The 16,817-nt window shown below is 39.3% G+C and overlaps 1 protein-coding gene across 2 annotated transcripts in view; it reads right to left on the bottom strand.

Moving 5' to 3' along the window:
- MYCBP2 (MYC binding protein 2) overlaps positions 1–16,483 on the bottom strand; it is a 262,432-nt gene extending 245,949 nt beyond the window's left edge. For both annotated transcript variants that reach the window (XM_080798126.1, XM_080798127.1), the window contains exon 1: positions 15,852–16,483. In XM_080798126.1, coding sequence (XP_080654252.1) covers positions 15,852–16,153 — 302 coding nt within the window. In that variant the 5' untranslated portion in view covers positions 16,154–16,483. The remainder of the gene's footprint in view (positions 1–15,851) is intronic.
- Positions 16,484–16,817: the final 334 nt, after the last annotated feature.

Genomic DNA, 16,817 nt, shown 5'->3' with positions numbered 1-16,817 from the left:
GGGGTGAGTGGGTGTAGGTCATTATCTCTTAATGCAAATTTGAAGATGAGGTCCTTAGACTTCTATTTAGCTAACTTACAGGAAAAGAGGCAGTTTGTAAGTGATGGTATGTTCATGAGGAACCTTTGAATATACTGAGCATAATGTATTTGAGACAAGATTGAGAAAGTCCCAGCAGCAGACTTTTCAAATTACAGGTCTAGAGATCAAGGGAAAGGTTTTAACTATAAATCACACACCAGGAAGTAAAAAAACAATTAGGTAGTAACTAAAATCACAGGACTGACTGAAATAACCAAGGAAGAAAATTTAGAGAGAAGGGTACCAAGAATGGACTCTTGAGAAACTAGCCCTTTCTTCCTTATTATGTAAAGAAAAGGCATTGTTATTTCTATACTTGTAATCTAGTCACCTATTATATCTATCAATCTTTCTTCATTCTTCTAACACCAAAACATTCCCGAATCCATTCTGTTGTAAATATACTTATACTGGAACACAGCCATGCTCATCTGTTTACATATTTATTGTTTACGGGCACTTTCAAACTGTAACAGGAGTTAAAGAGTTGCTAGATTGTAGTATCCTAAAGTCTAAGTACTTGAGGCCTAAAGTCTAAGTACTTGAGGGTATTTGGTCCTATACAGAATTATGTTTGCTGACCCTTCACCCGAGACAATAAACACCAAGCAACTTCATATGAGTATAAATGGGTTCCCAGAAGGAAATAAGATAGACCTGAGTTTGAAATATTTGAGGAGATAAAGGCCAAAATGTGCCAAATTAAACAAAAACTATCACACAGATCTCAGAAATTCAATGAATACCGAGCACAAGCTAAGCACACATACACACACACAAACTTTATTTAGGCACAGCATAGTCAGATTACTAAAAATCAAAGGAAAAGAGAAAAACCGTAGGAGCAGTCAGAGAAAGAATTATGGTTCCAGTATGGTGGCACAAACTAAAATACAGCCTATCTTTCCCACTGTTTACAACTAAGAACTGTGGACAAAATACAAGAAGAAAAAAGAAAAGAAAGAAAAAAGAACTGAGGACTCTGAAAAGCAAACAAAAGCATTTGTAGAGCAGAGTTCAACTTGGAAAAACGACCCACAGGAGAGTGAACTTCCCAGTTCAATTATTTTTCCTTTCTCTCTAACAGCTTTGCCCAAAGGCCAGGAAACAATCACTGATCAGAGCAACAATCCAGAAGTTAAACCTCTAAGAGAAACCCTATCTTTCTGGCCAGTGGAATTAAGGAAAAGGGCTCCTAAGCACTGGAGAATGTGGAAAAAAATCCTGAAAAGGATAATGATGAGAGTAAGGGAGTCCCTAATTCTATGTACAAACCCACACAGGTCTTGGGCTTACGCCAGACCTACAAAGGTACAGATCAGACCCTACCAGTATAGCAATGACTCAGAATTGAACTGAGATTTAAAGTACCACCCATAGGAGGCAACACCAAATTTGCCATCTGAACCTAAAGGGGTTGACAGTCTGCTAAAAGGAACAATCAAAATCAAAATCCCCCCCATTATAAGCCTCAGAGTTTACAAAACATAACATTAACAATGTCCAAGATGCAATCCAAAATTCTCACAATGCAAAAAAGCAAGAAAAATGTGACCAATTGCAAAGGAAGAAATAATTAATGGGTACCAACTCTGAGGTGACCCAGATGTTCCAATTATACAACAATAGTTTTTTTTATTGTGTTATGTTAGTCACCATACATTGGTAGTTTTTAATGTAGTATTCCAAGATTCATTGTTTACGTATAACATCCAGTGCTCCATGCAATACAAGCCCTCCTTAATACCCATCACCAGGCTCACCCGTCCCCCCACCCCCCTCCCCTCTAAAACCCTCAGTTTGTTTCTTGGAGTCCATAGTTTCTCATGGTTCATCTTCCCCTCCAATTTTACCCCCTTTGGTTTTCCTTTCCTTCTCCTAATATCCCCAACACTTTTTTTTTTTTTTTAAGATTTTTATTTATTTGACAGACAGAGATCACAAGTAGGCAGAGAGGAAGGCAGAGAGAGAGGAGGAAGCAGGCTCCCTGCGGAGCAGAGAGCCCGATGTGGGGCTCGATCCTGATCCCAGGACACTGGGATCATGACCTGAGCTGAAGGCAGAGGCTTTAACCCACTGAGCCACTCAGGCGCCCCTCCCCAACAATACTTTTAAAGCAACTACTATAAATATGCCCCATCAAGTAAAGGCAAACACACTTGAGCAAAAAAAAAATTCCTCAGAAGAGAAATTATTTTAAAAATGAACTAAATGTAAAATTTAAAACTGGACAATATAATGTGTAAAATTAAAAAAATTTAAAAAAAACTCAAAGGATGAGCTAAGAGAAGGGAAATGACAGAGAAGACTCCGTGAACTTGAAAAAAGTATGAAATCTGAAGAACTAAGAGGAAAAAACACTGGCAAAAGGAAAAATGAAGAGTTAGAGCCTTCTGGGACAGCCTCAAAAGTTTTACTGTAATTGCCACTGGAATCTTGGAAGGAAAAAAGAAATCAGGGCAGAATATTTTAAGAAACAATGGCATCACAAATTTGGTAAAAGACAAATTTATAGATTCAAGAAACTGAGCGTTCATCAAAGAGGTTAAACTCAAAAGAAAATAATGACCAGACACATCAAATCAAACTTCTAAAAACCAAAACTAAAAAACCCACACCCCAAAACATTCTTAAAAGCAGCAAAACATGACATATTACATAGAGGGGAATAAGATTCAAAATCAGCAAGTTTGTCATCAGAAATCATAACAGTGAAATGCCAGTGGAACAACATCATTAAAATATTGAAAGAAAACAGAGACTACTCAGAATTCTACATCCACCTAAAATATTCTTTAGGAATGAAAGCAAAATGAAGAGATTCTCAGATGAAGAAAAACAAAGACAAGTTTATCCCCAGCGGACTGATGTATAAGAAATGCTAAAGTAGGGGCGCCTGGGTGGCTCAGTGGGTTAAAGCCTCTGCTTTCGGCTCAGGTCGTGATCCCAGGGTTCTGGGATTGAGCCCCGCATCGGGCTCTCTGCTCAGCGGGGAGCCTGCTTCCCTTCCTCTCTCTCTGCCTGCCTCTCTGCCTACTTGTGATCTATCTCTCTGTCAAATAAATAAATAAAATCTTTAAAAAAAAAAAAAAAAAAAAGAAATGCTAAAGTAAGTACTGAAAACCTGAAAGGAAATGTGGCATCTTCAGGAATGAAGGAAGAACAGAAATAATAAATATACAAGTAAACACAAAATACCACTTTTTTCCTTTAAGTTTTTTAAAAATATACCTACTAAAAGCAAAAAATATAATACTGTATGGTGAGGTTTTCAAAGCATGCAGCCATAAATATATATGGCAACTATAACATAAAGAGGCTAGGTAACAAAATAGAGGGGGAAAAAAGGATCTGTATGGTTGCCAGGTTTCTCTAATTAATTAATTAATTTTAAATATATTTTTTTAAATATTTTTTTTAATTTTTATAAACATATATTATTAGCCCCAGGAGTCCAGGTCTGTGAATCACCAGGTTTACACACTTCACAGCACTCACCATAGCACATACCCTCAGGTTTCTCTATTTTAAGTGAAGCAGTACAACAGTAACTCTAAGTAGGCTATGAAAGGTTACACATGTATATTATAATTCCTAAGGCATTAAAATACAAAAAGATAAAGCCAAAAAGGCCAATAGCTATACTAAAATGGGATACTGAACAATAATCCAAAAGAAAGCAGAAAAAGGAAGAGAGGAATAAAAACTAAAGAAGAAAACATAAGACAGTAATAGGTCTAAAACCAACCACATCAATAATTAATTATATTAGATATTAATAATCTAAATTCTCCAAACAACAGGCAAAGATTGACAGATTAAAAAAAAAAGAGCAGATAAAAAAAAAAAAAAAAGCAAGACCCTACACATGCTACCTAAGGGAGAGAAACTTTAAATATAAAAATACAGATAATTCAAAAGTAAATGGATGGGAAAAATGTTACCATCCAAACAGTGAGCAAAACAAGGCTGAAGAGGCTATTTTAATATCAGATAAAATAAGTTCAAAGAGTATTAATAGGGATGAGGAGAGATGTGTCAAAATGAAATAAAAGAATAATTTATTGAGAAGTTTTAATAATTATATATGTATATATATATACCTAATAGCAGAGCCCCAAAGTATATGAAGCAAAAACTGAGAAAATTAAAAGGGCAAACCCAAATCCAAGTTAAAGTAGGGTATTTTCAATAGCAGTTTCTGAGCAACTTACAGAACTAGACAAAAGTGAGCATAAACATGAAACATCCAAGTAACACCATCAACCAATTTGAACTGACATAGAACTCTACATGCAAAAATGGCAGAACACACATCCTTTTCAAGTGTACATGGTACAATCTTCAAGGTATACCATATCCTGGGAGATATGGCTTATCTCAATTAATTTTAAAAGACTAAAATCATACAAAATATGCAATAGATTGTAATAACAATAATATAGTAAGAAAATACCAAATAAAAATAATTCTTTTTTTTTTAAAGATTTTATTTATTTATTTGACAGAGAGAGAACTCACAAGTAGGCAGAGAGGTAAGAAGAGAGAGAGGGGGAAGCAGGCCTCTGCTGAGCAGAGAGCCCGATGTGGGGCTCGATCCCATGACCCTGAGATCATGACCTGAGCCCAAGGCAGAGGTTTAATCCACTGAGCCACCCAGGCACCCCTATGTATGGATCAAAGATAAAATTACCAAAAAAATTAGAAAATTTTTTAAGCTTGGGTGCCTGGGTGGCTCAGTCAATTAAGCATCTACGTTTGGCTCAGGTCATGATCCCAGAGTCCCAGGATCAGAGTCCCCACATTGGGCTCCCTACTCAATGGGAAGTCTGCTTCTCCCTCTGACCCACCCCGCCCCATGCTTTCTCTCTCTCTCTTTCTCAAATAAATAAATGATAAAAAAAAATATATTTTAAACTAAATGACAAAGAACATTCAGAATATCAAAACTGTGGGACACAACCAAAGTAGCGTTTACATGAAAATTTACAGTTTTAAATACTTATGTTAGAAGAAAAGTCTAAAATCAATTATCTAAGATTCCACGTTAAGAAACTAGGAAAAAAGAGCAAAGTAAACTCAAAGTAGAAGTAAATTATTCTGATGACAGGAAAGTCAACAAAAGAGAAAACAGATCAACAGAGAAAATCAACAAAGCCAAAAGTTGTTTCTTTGAACTTATGAACAAAACTGACAAACTTCTGGCTAAACTGATCAAAGAAAAAAGAGAAGACTCCAACATGAGGAATGAAAGATGAATTATCACCGCAGGTCCCAGATATTAAAGAATAAATGAATGCTAAGTAACTTTCTGCCAAAATGTTCAACAACTTAGATGAAATGGACAAACTTCTCCAAAAACTGACATGAGAAATAAAAAATCTGAATATCCCTATATCTATTAAAGAAACTAAATTTGTCAAAAGCATTCCCAAAAGATAACTTCAGGATCAGATGGTGTCTCTGATGAATTCTATCAAATATTTAAGAATAATTTCTTAAGAAGTTTTAATAATTATATATGTATATAGACCTTATAGCCCCAAAGTTTCATAGAAACTTTTTAAAAATACAGAAAGAGATTATTGTCCAAATAATTTTATAACAAAAGGATACCTGTAATATTATAACCTGACAGACTAATAGACCAACATCCTTCAAAAATGTACATGTGAAATTCTTAACAAATATTAGCAAATCAAATTCAATAATACATCACATATAAGAAGGTTTTATCCCAGGGATGCAAGGCTGACTTAACATTCAAAAATTAATTTAATTTTTCCCTTCTGAAAACTAGGACCTTTTAATCCCCAGTGCTCAGCTACAGAGATGGGAGTGTAAATTGGCCAGCGGTGCTAAGTGGAACCATTCCTATTTCCATGTGTCCTTCCCACTGGGAACCGTGGAGGATGGGCCCTCATCCTGCAGGGTATAATGTCCAAATTGCTGGGTATCATCATCAGTTGTATCATCAAAAGACTGTTTTGCTGCTCTATCAGGTCAGAAACTTCTGGGTGATGTAATGCATGATGGGACAAATGGATCCCATGAATCCTCCTGTGCTAAAAAGTGGGTCCCTTGGGACACCTGGGTGGCTTGGTGGGTTAAAGCCTCTGCCTTCGGCTTGGGTCATGATCCCAGGGTTCTGAGATCAGAGCCCCGCATCGGACTCTCTGCTCAGCAGGGAGCCTGCTCCACCCCCTCCCCGCTGCCCCGCCTGCCTCTCTGCCTACTTGCGATCTCTGTCTAACATACCATTACCAAAAAAAAAAAAAAAGTGGGTCCCTTACTCTGAAACAATGTTATGTGGGACCTTGTGATGATGGATCTGTAAGCTCTGTAAGCCCTCAAATAGTGGCAATGGCTGAGCCTCTGCAAGCTATAAAAGCAAACTCATAAATATGTGTCAAGAAGCGCCTAGGTGGCTAAGTTGGTGAAGCATCTGTGTTCGGCTCAGGTCATGATCTCAGGGTCCTGGGATCTAGCCTCACGACAGGGTCCTTGCTCAATGGGGAGTCTACTTCTCCCTCTGCCTCTCTCCCCACTTGTGCACTCTCTTTCTCTCTCTCAAATAAATAAAATCTTAAAAAAAAATGTGTCAAATCCAGTCAAAATGAATTATGGTCTCTGAAGGATGGTTAGTTTCCACTACTCAGGCAGGACATTCAGCAATTCAGTTGCCAGATGAGTACTGGTAAGTAGAAATCTGTTATTGGGCCCTTGCATAGCCACCACCAGTAATTTTCCACAACACTTGTAGGCCAAAAGAAATACACAACAGTAGTTTATTAACTACTTAGATCCAAATAACCAATAAGAATCTACATCCTAACAACTCAACCATTTGAAAAAATGATACACATAAACTGAAAAATATTTATAACCACAACTGCTTAATACTTGGACATGTATAATGCTAGACACTGCACAACTTCTCAAAATTGGAATCAGACTGAACATGCCACCCTCCCTTCCTGTTTCACACTAATTTTTGTGCAGTGCTTGATTTATATCACAGCAACTACCAAAAATCCAACTTCAAAAAGATATGACAGCATCAAAAGGAACATATCATGATCTAACGTCAAAACTGTGAACTACCTCTAGCTAGTTCTTTGTGACAGATGCTGATGTGTTTCCTTTGAAATTTCCAAATATCCCATGGTATTCCTGTGTGTCTGCTATGGTGTTTCAGGGTGCCTCAGTGCATCTGGGACTCAGCACACACGTGTGTGTACCCATACACATGCACTCCCTTTCTTCTCTTAGTGGGCCTAGCACCTCCCAGTAGGTTTTGCTGTGACCTAACTCTAGTTATTGGTTTGATGATAGCCAGTAGGGGGAAGAAGAGATTGTATAGTAAGGGCAGCATAGTTTTCATGTAACTACCCTCTAGCTAGGAGAAAAAGGCTACTCTTACAGCCCCAAAGAGCTTGGGGGAACTTGGGATTTCAAGATTTTCAAGTGCATCAACTCAGATGTCCCATCCAAAGAGTTGGGGTCCCATTTACTTCTAATCAAAGCAGACAACTGGCATAGAAAACTTCTGAGAATTCAACATACCTCAGAGTTCTGCTACTCTTTTTTTTTTTTAAAAGATTTTATTTATTTACTTATTTGACAGAGGGAGATCACAAGCAGACAGAGAGGCAGGCAGAGAGAGAGGAGGGAACAGGCTCCCCACTGAGCAGAGAGCCCGACGTGGGGCTCGATCCCAGGACCCTGAGACCATGACCCAAGCCGAAAACAGAGGCCTCAACCCACCGAGCCACCCAGGCGCCCCAGAGTTCTGCTACTCTTAAAATTAAGTCTTCAGCCTAACCTTTAGCCTTTTCTTTCCTCCTACTAAGGATGAGTATCTTTACACAATGCTAAAGAAATCACCCAACTTTTTCATTTTGCCCCCAGTTACTTTCACCCTTTCATTATTGTCTTTCTCCAAGCTATCAACATCACTTATCAACAACCATCTGATTACACTGGCCTTAGAATTAATAACTTCCCGAACCTCTCAAAAGCATAAAATATTTGTACTCTCCAGTGCATTCCCTTCTACAGGAACTTCATTCCAAGTCACCACTACTCAAAGTATTAACAACTACACAGCCACGGTGTATGCCAAGGATTATTAGCATCACTGCTCCATCTACATCCCACAGTGGGGTTCTCACTGCCAACCAGACAGCAAATCCAGCTCAAAAATCCCATTTTAAAGTCTACTTCCTCAGATCACTCCTAGCACCACAACTGTTTTGGGTAAAGCTCCACAGGAAACAGACTCTGAAATGGTGATTTGTGTACCAGAAGTTTATCAGTGTAAACTCTGAACCAACAACTGTGGGAGAATGAAGGAAGTAAGACTGAATTGTAATGCAGTCACACAAAGGACTGAGCCAATCCCACGTGGAGCTCTGGCATTGGGAGTGGATCTTGTCCTACCCTAGGGTAAAAGAGCCAGACATTTATATCCCTAAAGACAACAGGCATTGGATGCACGTTGACGCTGAAGAGGAGGCATGACTTTGAGAGAAGCAGTTCTGTTGGTCCAGGGAATGCCTGGAATGGGACTCGGCTGCAATCGGTTTTACCTGCCAGTATTCCCAACAGCTAGGGGAACTTGTACCTGAACAGAGGGATCTGGGTGGTGAACCAAGCAGCCACTAACGGAGTATTACACTAATTTGGCTAATGAGGGGGGAGAATTAAGCCATTTGCCCTGCCTTCTTAGGAGGAACCACACTCCATCCCCAGTTGATGAGAGAAAACTCCTTTGCAGAAGAGTACCAGCTAATAAATAAAGAAAAAATAACAGAACTACTAAAATCATCATTTTGAAACTCCTAATGAAATAACTGACTCAGACAAACATTATCAAAGAATGCTAAAACCATTAGGTGAAAGATATTCAGTGTCCTGGAGTTATGAACCATCATTACCTGCTTATTGCACAAGAAAAAAGGATACATTTACAGAGGAGAGATCTAGTGGGTACCATCTTACCCAAGTAATTAGACTGAGCATTAGTAAACAGTGGCACAACCTGAAAACATCTGGATGGGCTGCAATATGGAGTATTCAGCACTATATGCAAAATATTCTAGCTAAAAAATGTTTAACCCAAACCTAATGAAGCTTTAAATCCTAACTCCATTTACAGGAAATACAGGGATAAAAGACATGGAGACTAACAGTATCTGGGGTCCTGCCCTTAAAGAGGTAGATTTATAAGACATTCTAGAAAACGTAAAATAAGAGTGACAGAAAACTGATCTGTGGTGGCCAGGGGCTAGGAATAGGAGGGAATTAACTGAAGAAACTTTTTGGAGTGATGGAAGTGTTCTATACTTGACTGTGGTGATGGGTCTAAGACCCTTCAAATGAACATTTTAAAAGGGCGAATTTTATTATATGTAAATTAAACCCTGAATAACCTGAATCCTCTTCAGAAAACCTGAAAATTTTTTAATTAAGAAGAGTATTCTGACTATTCTGTTGCTTTTTAAAACAAAGATCTTAAAATACAAAAGTATTTTTAAATTAAAATTTTCATTTTATTTTTAAGGCTGATCACAAGATTTTCTCTTATCTTAAGCTAGGACTAATTTATCTCATGTCTACCTACCAATATGCCAACAGAGCAGTTTTTGCCTTAAAATGTATTTATATAGGATTCCATAATTAGAGCAATATCAAACACATTATTACCTAATCACAAATATAGATATACAAACTCTAATTCAATCTCACATCACTTACTAAAGTACTCCTACAATAATGTCTCTTTATAGTTCAAAACCATCAGTGTCTACTGAATAAAATCTAATTTTTACCTTGCTGTTCAAGCTGCCTTACCCTGACCAAAGTCTCCATTCCCATTATGAATTACCACTACTCTCCCTCCTAACACCTACATGATCCCATTAACAGAATTCTTAACATTACCTACACACAAACTGTGCTTTCTCACTTTTTGCTCATGCTTTCTTGCCACACCAGAACGCCATTTCCTTTAACACTTTTATAAGTACCTGCCTTTGCATTTTTCACCACTACCCAGATAATAAACTCAAGTATAGAAACTATGTCTTATAAATCTTTATAGGGCCAATGGTTAGCACCAAGTAGTAATCCCCGAACCTTTGTTGGTTAATTGACTACTTAACCTCTTAAAACCAAAATCCCAAGCATCTGAGATAAAGTAGCTGAAGGAACTAAATGGGTTTAGCTTAGAGAAGAAAAGCAATTCCCTATTTTAACCATAATCTCCTCTATTGCTTCCACTTTGTTCTTCTACCACTTCAACCCACATCCCCTGACTCCTCTTTATCTCCCAGTCTAACAGTTCCCTCCTTGCTATTACTTTCCTTTTTACCAAATGGTCAATGTCACCAAAACTTTCACTTTCTTTTTTTCCTTTGACCTCTAGTCACACTAACCTTGAGCTAACTCAACCAACAGTTTCCCCCATTTCTTTGTTGAGTGAAAAAACTTACAATATCACGCTGACTAGAATTTTAAATATATAATTTTAATAATAACAATAGCAGCAGCAGCTGACATTTAGTGAGTACTTACCCTGTACAGGCACAATATCCTTTTAATAACCCTATAAGATTACAGGTAAAGAAACAGACAAAGAAATGCTAATTAACTTACCCAACTTAGAAAAAGGTAGAACTGGGATTTGAACTAAGGCAGTCCGCCTTTAAGGCAGATTTAGCGACTGACCTATAATCCTTCCCAAATGCAATGCTCTATTACCATCCACACTCAGAATTTATCAGACATTCCTTTACTGATTTCTAGTCCAACCCCCTTCCCCAAGTTAATGTTCTAATTTTGATCAGTTCATTCATACAAAAATATATTTACTGAGTCACTGAATAAATGAAATCATTATTCTCATATTCATCACAGTCACTAAGACCAAAAATAAGAGTAAGATATGATCTTTGCCTTTTAAGTCCTCAAATGCCATCTGCCCCCTCACTCTCAGCAGAAATCAATAATATTTAGTAGCATTAATGTGCCAAGCATTTTAGATATATGAATTCATTTAATCTACATAGCAATCCTCATTATCATTATCCCCTTTCTACATATAAGTAAGGCATAAACAAAAGTGAAATAAAAAGTGGGTCTACACCAAAATAAAAAGCTTCTGCACAGCAAAGGAAATTATTAATAAAATGAAAAGGCAAACTACAAAATGTGAGAAAATATTTGCAAACCATGTATCTGGTAAGAGGTTAATACCCAAAAACAAATACTAATAATCATTCAATTAAAAATGGACAGAAGACCCGAAACGACATTTTTCCAAAGAAGGCATACAGATGGCCAACAGGCACATTAAAAGATATTCAATACCACTAATCACTGGGGAAATGCAAATCAAGACCACAATGAGATGACTAACTCACACCTGCTGGAATGACTGTGATCAAAAAGACAAGAAATAACAAGTATTGGCAAAAATGTAGAGAAAAGAGAATGCTGTGCACTGTTGATGGAAATGCAAACGGGTAGAGCTGCTATGGAAAACAGTATAGAGGTTCCTCAAAAATTGAAAAATAGAATTACCATATGATCCAGCAATTCCACTTCAGGGTATTTATCCAAAAGATATGAACCACTCACTCAAAAAGATATTTGCATTCCATGTTCACTGCAGCAATATTTACAACAGCCAAGACACGGAAGCAAACTAAGTGTCCATCAAAAGATGAATGGATAAGGAAAATGTGGTATGCATATATGTACATATATATACACACACATATGTGTACACACACACACACACACACACACAGAATATTATTCAGCCATAAAAAAGGAAATCTTGCCATTTATAAAACCACAGATGAATCTTGAAGACATTACCCTCATTGAAATAAGTCAGACAAAACCAAATACCATAAAATCTTACCTATATATGAAATCTGAAACAAAACAAAAAACCTGAACTCATGACACAGAGAACAGACTCGTAGCTGCTAGAGGTAGGAGGTGGGGGTGGATAAAATGGGTATAGGTGGTCAAAAGATAAGGTTATAAAATAAAAAAATCATGGGATGTATTGTACAACATGGTGACTATCAGTAATACTGTATTGTTTATCTGAAAGTTGCTGAGAGTAAATCTAAGAGTTCTCATCACAAGAAAACAATAGTTGTAACTGTGGTGATGGATGTTTACACTTATTATAGTGATTTCACAATATATACAAAAATGCAATTATTATGTGATAAACATGAAACTAATATGATGTTATATGCCAGTTATAGCACAATAAAATTTTTTTTCAAAAACTTGAAGCAAGTAAATTATATAATATATCCAAAGTCACAGCTAAAAAGTGGTAGAGCCAGAATCGAAAACCAGTCTAGTTTCAGAGTCTAAGCTCTTAACCACCTCACCAAAATGCCATCAAAATCACTGACTCCATTAGGCTTGCATCCCTCAACTACTCTACAGGACATACAAAATATAATCCACAGTAATTAATTTATTCAACACTGACATAACCCATTTGCCTTATTTTTTGTTCCTTGAACACAAGCTTGTTCCCACCTCAGAGCCTTTATAATTTCTTAAAATACTCTTCCTCCAGATCTGCCTTCCCATCATTATGATTCACCTTAAATCTCAAGACCCGTCCTGAACATCTTACCTAAAATAGCTCCCCCACTATAAATCATCTATCACATATAATTGGTTTTATTTCTTTCATAGTTACTTATCACTACCTGAAACTATCAGTTGTCTATTTCTCCCCCACTAGAGCAGAAGTTCCAAGAGAGTAGAGATCTTGTCTATTTTTCTCAGTGGTACATCTTCAGCACATAAAACAGAGCCTGGCACACACCAGACTGTTGGTATTTATAGAATGGATGCCAAAAACTGTACTATACATTGGGATTACTAAAATGAATAGGATAGAGTTCTTAACCTCAATAAACTCTAGTCTTTATAAATAGTTAACTCCTCCCTTTCTATATTAAAGGAAGACTAGCCCTTAATTTTTTTTTAATATTTTATTTATTTATTTGACAGAGAGAGATCACAAGTAGGCAGAGAGGCAGGCAGAGAGAGAGGGAGGGAAGCAAGCTCCCCGCCAATCAAAGAGCCCGATGCGGGGCTCGATCCCAAGACCCTGAAATCATGACCTGAGCCAAAGGCAGAGGGTTAACCCAATGAGCCATGCAGGCGCCCCTAGCCCTTAATTTTTTTCAATGGCTAACCTCTCCACCTGATATCTTAAACCTGTCTCTGAGATCTCTTTGACCTCTCTCCATTAATCATCCCCTCTCCCAATTCTTTAACTTCTCCTTCTCCACTTACTGAACATTTCCCACCCACTCTCCCATATTTGAATATCCTTCCCTCAACCCTGCAACTCCCTGTTACCCCAAAATCTCTCAATGACTCCTCACATCTCTCTATGATCACTTCCTCAAAAGTTACCCAGTGATGGGAAAAGTGTTCTCACTTTTTAAGTATTTAACACTGCTGAGGACTTTCAATCCACTTTCTTAAGACCAGAGGTGCCACAGTCTCACAGCTGTCTTAATTCTTTTTTCTCTTTTTTTCAGCTTCCTTCACTATCTCCTCTCTCTCACACCTTTAAATTGGAAGCTCACTAGAGCTTCATCTTCTATTCTGGCTCCATTCTCTGTCTTTAAAGATCTCATCTTCTCTTCTAACCCAACTAGTGCCCCCATTCAAATAATTGTACCATTCATTCACAACCTAAATCCTAGCTCCACTTGCCGTGTCATAGTTAACAAAAATGTGACTGAATTCTTATGCAAATTCCCAATAAAAGATAGTTGCAGGCTCACTTAGATAAAATAATGCGAACTGAAATAAGCAATAATGTTCTGAATGAGCACTAGAAGGCAGTAATACACACCTTAAGCTGGTTTCCATGACTACTTCTTAAAATATTTGAACTAATTCTTCATTAATTATAATTGATAGGTTGTACAAAAATGGATCAATGACCAAAAATCACTAATAAATGTTATATACGTGATTAATCTATATGAATTTTGTCTAAAACTGTTAATAAAGCTCTAGATACACAAAACTGTATTACTACACAAGTATACTAGTAGAAAGTTAAAATAGGAATGCCAGTCACAAATTATAAACCTGGAACAACATACAAAATAAATTAAAGTTTAAGAGGAGTTTGTAAAGATGTACGTAAAGTGCCATAATTCAGAAAATCACAGCTCAAAATTATAACTATCAGAGCAAACTGTCTAATGAGGTTTTGTGCTTTTTTCAAAAACATGAGCAAGAAATCGGTTTGTGCCACTATGGCCTTCAGTTTAGATAGCAAAAGGTCGTTATATATATTTATACCCAAATGATAAACTGCCCAACCCTGTAAACAATTACAGACATGAGAAGACTGGTTTACCCATAAAAAGTGTGAACAAAGCTCCATCTTAACACCTCTGCAATGGGTAAGAGCCCCAGTACACAATGGTAAACTACAAATACCTGACTCAACAGCATAGGCCCTTTCATAATTAAAGGACATCTTATTATTGCCTAATACACTGCACATTCAATAAATACAGTAAACTCTGGAACTTACTGACAAAATACTACTATGCTTTCCCCATGTGTTGCAAGAAGCTGTGAGAAAAAAAGATGAAGCCAACTCCCAATTACCACTGTCAAAGCCAAGCTGGTGAAACAAGTCAGTCATCATCCTTCAGGGTATGTGGCATGTAAGGACAAGGAAAAGAAAACAATAGGAGAACCCTCAGCAAAAAGACACCCACATTTTAAAAAAAAGAAAATGAAAGTGATTTAACATCTCATAACAAGGAAGCTTAAGATACAGTGAGCCTAGGAAGAGATGTAGGAGCTACTCAAATTTTCTAGTTGGTGGAAGCTAAACACTGTAAGCAGTCATATTTAGAAATTCTACAGCTTTCCCCCTTCCCCACAAAACCCCATCACCCTCTTCTACTCTAAAGCCTATAAATAATAGGGGAAATAGAACATAAGATGAAAGGAAATGGCTGATGGGACATCAGAACACAAGTGCAGCTGCAATCACATCTCTAGAATACCAAAAGGTCCAGTTACCAAAGCACAGCTCTAAAAATCTCTACTAGACACCTTTCACATCCACATAAATCTCCTTCTGCATCCCCTTTGCATAAATCTCTTAAACTCCGTGCCTTATCCAACAGCACGATTATCTATAACTCATCCTATATATGACACTATCCTTAACCTATACCACTGCTCCCCTTTAGCGAAAGGCAGATTTTTTGAGGTGGAAAGTGGAGGATGGAATATCACGGGGGGGGGGGGTAGTGGATAGAATACGTGCAAATACCATTGCGGCAGAGATACTGGAACGCCACTTCACCACTCTTGCAAATTCTCTCCGTGCAATACCTTCTTAGCCTCTACCAATCCCTCCTCCCTCCTCAACAATACACACACACACGTGTCATAACCGACCGGCACCATCACCTTTTCTAACATCACATGCTACCTCCCACTCTCACTAACCTCCCACAAAGACAGTCACACACACGGCAGAAATTGTTGCCACCGCACCCTATCGCAGTTAGTGTTTCCACCACCCAGCAGCAAGCGCTTGTAGAAAGACAACTCAGTAAACAGGTACGCAGACACACATACATGCACGCGCGCACACACAGACACACAGACACACACACGAACGCACACACATGCGGCATGTGGCCTAAGCAAGGGCACTGGAGACGCACCTGGAGGCTGGGTGTCCAGCGTTGCTGCCCCCCTGGTCCCTGTCACTGAGTGCAGCTGTGTAAATCCTCCGGTAGCGGTCGGCCAGGGCCCGGCCTGACAGCAGCAGCTGGTAGTGACCCCGGGAGTCCGCGGCCGGCAGCCCCAGCCCCAGCCCCGCGGCAGCCACGGAGCCCTCGGGAACCGGCATGAACAGCGCCCCCGGCGCCGAGGAGGAAGAGATGGTGGCGGCTGGGAAGAATCCGTCCCCGCCGGGCCCCGAGGAGGCGGCGGCGGGGGAGGCAGTCGCTGAGCACATCATCATCCTCGCTGCCGCCGCCGCCACCGCCGCCACCGCCGCCTCGTCCCTGCGGGCCGGGCAAGCAGACACGCGCGCGCACACACAGCCCTTTTCCAACGACGACGGCTCTGGCAGCGGCCTCTCGTTCCCGCAGCAGGGGACTACAAAGACAGCGTCCTCCTCCTCCTCCTCCGTCTTCTCCTTCTCTCCCCTGCGCCGCCCTCGCCGCTACTGGGACCGCTCATCTAACCCCGCCACCTCGGGAGTGTGAGGAGGAGGCGGTGCCGCCGCTGCCGCCGCCGCCACCGCTGCCACCGCCGGGGTTACCCGCAATGGGAAGCTGCCGTCCGCACTGGGCATGCGCCACTCCTTGCACATGCTCAGTAACTCCAGCCCTTTTCCCTCCCCACCCCCCTCTCGCCGCCACTCCCTCAGCCTCTGGGCTTTGGGTGTGGGGTGTTTGAGTTGTGCGGAATCTGAAAGAAATCCACTTCTCCGGGTTTTACTAGCAGCTTGAGGAAGCGTAAGGAAAGTACTGGGAAGGCTGTCAGCTACAGACTCTTGGCTTCAGGTAATGGGGTTCGCCTCAGGTGGGAGAACTTGGACCTGAAAGAGGGAATGTCCTCCCCGCTGGAGAATGAGTGTTACGCACCCTCCTGATACTTCTTCGCAAAGTGTGCACTCCCAA

The sequence above is a fragment of the Martes martes genome (assembly GCF_963455335.1).
Source record: "Martes martes genome assembly, chromosome: 3".
Classification (NCBI taxonomy): domain Eukaryota; kingdom Metazoa; phylum Chordata; class Mammalia; order Carnivora; family Mustelidae; genus Martes; species Martes martes.
Note: the sequence above shows the minus strand (reverse complement) of the source record. Positions and strands in the feature narration are given on the sequence as shown.